The 5255-nt window shown below is 42.6% G+C and overlaps 1 protein-coding gene across 1 annotated transcript in view; it reads left to right on the forward strand.

Moving 5' to 3' along the window:
• Positions 1–71: 71 nt before the first annotated feature.
• MSL2 (male-specific lethal 2 homolog (Drosophila)) overlaps positions 72–5255 on the forward strand; it is a 45791-nt gene continuing 40607 nt past the window's right edge. The window contains exon 1 of the mRNA XM_019503766.1: positions 72–281. Within this exon, the coding sequence (XP_019359311.1) occupies positions 140–281 (142 nt within the window). The 5' untranslated portion in view covers positions 72–139. The remainder of the gene's footprint in view (positions 282–5255) is intronic.

A 5255-nucleotide genomic window follows, 5' to 3' on the forward strand; every position in this document is an offset into this window, starting at 1 on the left:
CCCCGCTGCCGGGCCCTGACCCCGGCCCCGGCCCCCGCCGCAAGGTGACACGGGCCCCGCCCCGGAGCCGGCCCGGCCCGGCCGCGCTTTCTTCTCCCCCCCCTCCCCGGCGCCGGGGGCGGGCGGTCGAGCGGCTGCGATGAACCCGGTGAATGCCACGGCCCTCTACGTTTCCGCCAGCCGCCTGGTGCTCGGCTACGACCCGGGGGATCCCCAGGGCTTCTCCGAGATCAACAAGCTGCTGCCCTACTTCCGGCAGTCGCTGTCGTGCTGCGTGTGTGGTGAGGCGCCCTCCTCTCCTCTCCTTTCCTCGCGGAGCAGCCCGCACCCGGACACAGCCCCCGGCTGCTCCTGCCCCTGCTCCGGCGCTCCCGCGCCCCCACGTGGGTGCCCAGCCCGGCCCGCGGCGGCGGGGGCGTGGTGGGAGGAGGCCGCGCTCCTGACCCGTGGGATTTGGGCCCTGCTCCCGTCACGCTGCGGGGCAGAGTCTGGCTGGGCCGCGCCCGCTAGCTCCTTGGTGCCCCGCCTTGGAGTGCTCGTTTTTTATGTCCCATCCCCACTGCGTCTTTTATGTGTCCCAGGCCCTCACTGCCCCTCCCTCCCTTCTTATTAAAGAGGACTTTTCACTCTGCTTGGTGGCGCTGGCCCATGTTGTGGAAGGGCCCCTTAGTTCCCCCTTCTCTGGCCCTGTACTTGATCAGGAAGGAGGCTGTGGCCAGGAGGACCCCTGGGCTCACCAGATGATTTCCTGTCCCTTGTCTGCTCAGGTCTCCAGGCAGAGCCTTGCTGGGCAGCATCCACTGGCTCCTTGGACTTGCTTGAGTCCGGTGAGCACTGTCTGCTGTGCCCTACTCAGTCTACCCCCTTCCAGCACTTGTTTTAAATCTTTGACCTCCCACCCATCCCTGCTCTCCAGTTGTTCCCTAAACTCAGCTGATGCATACCCAGTAATCCCACCCCCCCCATAACAAGGGAGCTGATCATTGCTTTATGGGCATAAGGTCCACATTCCCCTTGTGAATAAAAAAGGCCTGTATGGTGATGGCTGGTTGGGAAGAAGGAGGGGGCACGGTTCTGGTTTATTCCTTGAAGGCCTCCCTTCTTTCTGTTTAGAAAAGACTAAACAGTAGGGTGTGTGAGGATGAATTGGAGAATAATACAGAAAATATTATGCTCTTGTACAAAGCAAAGGTATGCATGATACTAAAGTGAAGTATGAAAAACTTTTGACAGTAAAGGAGAAAAAGGAGGCAGTTTACTTGAGAGAGGGGATGAATGAAGAGATGTAACAAAATACATACTTTCCCATAATGTTTAATGGGTTGGATACTAGAAATGTCCATTTTCATGTCTCATAATGCAAGTGTGGAGGGTTAGTTGCTCTGTACAAATGAATGACAAATTTAAATGTGATAAAAGCTATAGCTTTTTCATTTAAAATTTTCATCTTATAGAAGTCATTGCTACAGGGTAGCTCAGGAGTCAGAAAAGGGTTTTTCATTTATACGCATGACAAAAGACATCAAAATTTACAAGGATCAGGAAAGGAAAATGAGGTTTGGAATATGGCTGTTATCTCCCATGCTTGTGGTCAGTGGACACGCATCTACTTTGACAAGTGGATTGTAGTTTCTTGCAAGTTTTTTGAAGTAGCTGATACTGATAGCTATTAGAGACAGCATATTGTACTGTCAGGCCCTCTGGTTTGTGCCAGTATGTGTTATTTCAGCAAAATAAAATAAGCTCTAGTCCTATAAAAAAAAAAAAAAAAAAAAGTATGCTTATGCTTAACTTATGAATAGTCCAGTTGTGGTTCTGAAGTGAAGTATGCTTAAGGCTTCACAGGGTCAGGACTTAGGTTGGTTTGTTTTTTTTTGACTGGTCTCAGATAGTGCCTCTCATGTGCGAGCCACTTGTTCTTCTACTTGGAATGATAAAAAGTAGAGGGTGGGTCAGATGATCTTATCTTGTGTTTCTGTGCCTTGGATTGTTTAATACAAATAATGCACCCATCTGCCTCCTTAATTCTGATAACACTTTCCTCCTGCCCTTCAACCTGTCCCTTTAGCCCTATTATCTCCACCTCCTGGCCCTTTTTATTTCTTTTCTGATTCATGCCAAATCTCATTAGGCACCTTTACGTTGGCCTTCAAATATGCCATTTTCCCCCCTTATTTTAAAAAGCATCCTCCTTTAATGTATCTTCTGTCTAATTACCGTCTCATTTACCTCCCCTCCAAGACTAAGATTCTCTGGGTGGTGTTCATTTTTACCGCCTTGGCTTCCTGTAGGCTTTCTCCTTCATCCTTTGGAGCCTGGCTTTTTTTTTGCTTCAGGACTGAGATTTCACTTTTTAAAGCCATAAGTAGTCAAGTTTCAGAACCACCTTGGCTTTTCTGCTTCTTCAGTTAGGTAAGCCTTCTTTTTCACTTGTTTAGGCTCACTGGCTGCTCCTTCAGTGCCTGTCATGGTAGATCTTCTTTCCCCTTTTTTTCCTTGGCATTTTATGAGTCTCTTGCTTGGATACTAGAAGTATAACTAATCTTTGGATAACCTCAGCCACTCAGTTGGATTCAGATATATACTGATGACTCCCAGATCTCATCTCTTTATTTTCTCCTCCGAACTTGTGTTCAGACTAATTATTTATGTTACAGTACCATAGAGAAGCTCCAGCAGAGGTCAGAGACCCACAGGCTTTTGTGTTGTCCATTCATCCCTATAAAACAGTCTCTTCCCTGCAAAGATTTTAAAGGTCCTTCTTGATCCTACAAACACTTTAGGCATGTGACTAGTTGTGTTGAGTATAGAAGAGTTTGTAATTTGGCACTGGTTGTCAGTCATTAACTTAACCTCAGCATGACAAAAGCAGACCTTCCGTCACTTTCTGTTCTTCAGGTCTTCTCTTTCTCCCTTTTCCATTCTGGCTGCATATTTGTGATCCTTCCTCTTCCTTGGATCTCCTGACCTTTTTTAATTTCTTCTTTGATCCAGGTTTATTATCATTTCTTCTTTCTGACTTATCCAAAATCTCCCTCTTCTTTCAATCTGTACTTTTATGGATCTTTTAATCCTTTAAAGGTGACCTATAAATCATTAATTTCCCTCCCCCTTCCTCCCCGGAATAGTTTTTTTTTCCTGTTGAGGTATAAGGCCTGAATATTTTCTGATTCTTCTCCACAAAACTGTTCCTTTTCTTGGGTTTTTGGTTGTAGCTGTGTTCCTTTTCTTAGAATTTAATTTAGAGATTATTTTCCATCCCTTCCTTCCCCTTCCACCTTCCCCCCCATCTCAGGGGGTGAGTATTATGAGCTGTTGCTCCTTACTTGAAGGATTAAGGGGTCATGAATATTTAATAAAGGTGTTATTTCTTCAGAATATGAGTTGTAAGCTAAATGGGTGTAAAAGGGTTAACAGATATAAACAATATATTTTTAAACTGGGCTTTCAGCCTTTTTGCTTGCTTCAGTTTTGAATGTTTGCTTTTTAAATGAGATGAGTCAGGAATGTAAAGTCTGATAGTCCCTGTCTCTTTTTAGTAGGGCCAGTGAGAGGTATGAAGGAAGTTTGTGAGCTCTTAACTCCTTAAGTGAAGGTGTAATGATTGATGAGTCTTTTCCTTTATCAAACATCTTAGTAATTAAAATAGACATTTACAGAAAATAAAATTGTAAACAATTTGCTTCACTGCAGCACTTGTTATATACCAATTTATTTAAAATTGATATAAAAACTCCCTTTAAGATGTAAAACTCTTATATGGAAACTTGTGAGTTTGCAACTCCCTTGTATAGATTTTTTTTGCTTATCTCTGATTCCGGGTTTTTGTCTTTTAAGTTCTTTAAACTAAACTTGCACCATATTCCTTCATTCAGCTATCAAGGAAAATAATTTTCTTATCTTTTTAAAGGAAGTTAAGTTACTGAATTAAAAAATTAATGCCATACTCTGTCACTCAGAACATCACAATCTAGTAGTCTTTTTGCCTTTTGCCTCACCCTTGTTGTGTTTTTGTCTGTCTACAGTCTGTGTTGACCCTAATGGGCTTAGTGTAAGTTCTGGTGAGTTAAGTAGGGTATTACATGTGTCCACAGAACTTGTTGGTAGAATTGGGCTTTGTTTATGAACTGCTTGGTCTATCTTATTCTGTTGGTAAAGTGCCAAACATGTTTTGGGCACTGAATGAATAATAATGTGCTATGGAGTCTGTTTGAAAAAGTTCTAAGTGTTGGGGCTTCTAGCACTGCCCTTGGGAAATTACTTCACAAAGTAACACACTTCAATAGTAGGAAACTTATCTAGTTGTTTAACTTGTTAACATTTCACCTTTTAAGTTTTTATCATATTGTGTCTAGTTATTCCTATACTTCCAACTCAAGACTTTCTATTTATAAATTTCTAAAACAAAATTCTGTGATGTGTTGGGTTTATAAAGCACAAAACACTGTCATCTCAGTGTTTTGTGGATAATTAATGCCTTTAAGTCATCTTAAGTAGTAATGATGGCAGAATTTTTTGGTACCATGGTGAGTGGTATGATGCTTAAACCCCAATTTTTGTTTGAGAAATTTGCACTGATTGATACAAATGAAGCTGCATCAATGCAAAGCTGTAATGTAGCTGTGCTTCATCAGTGTAAATTCTAGGGTTCAATTCTGCTTTCTTTGTTTTCTTGGTCTCTGTTTTACATTGTGATGTTTGTTTTGTTGTTTTGTGTGGGTGGGGTTTTTTGCAAGAATGTAGCAGCACTGAAGTTAGCTGATGCACATTTCTCTAGTGTAGACTAGAGACTAGACTGCTTATACAGTGCTCTAGATGTCTGATTATTTTACAGACTAGTGTGAAAGGATACCGCCCTCAAAGAGCTTAACATGTAGAAATGTTATATATTAAGTAGTAGTATGTGGTTTAGGTTTGTTTGGGGCATAAAACAGGCTAATGCACACCCTAAAGTGATTTGTTGTTAAAGTATCATTTAATTTAAAGGGCAGTAAAACAAGACACTTTAGCAGAAATGTTATGGGGAAGCTTTCCCCAAGTAGGTGGGTTGGAATTGTCTTAAATGCCAAGTCACTTGTTTGAAAATCTAACGAGCAAGTAATAGAGGCTGGTGGCATCATGGATATCAGACTGGCATCAAGGACAGGTGTCAACGCTTCAATACTGAGTAAGAGAGAGACTGTCAAAGACCTTAAAAATGGAGATAGGCTGCTAATGCTTATGATGGAAAAGAGGAAACAGTAGGAGATAGAAAG

Source organism: Gavialis gangeticus, unplaced genomic scaffold (genome assembly GCF_001723915.1).
Source record: "Gavialis gangeticus isolate Ggan-Ray unplaced genomic scaffold, GavGan_comp1, whole genome shotgun sequence".
NCBI classification, from domain to species: domain Eukaryota; kingdom Metazoa; phylum Chordata; order Crocodylia; family Gavialidae; genus Gavialis; species Gavialis gangeticus.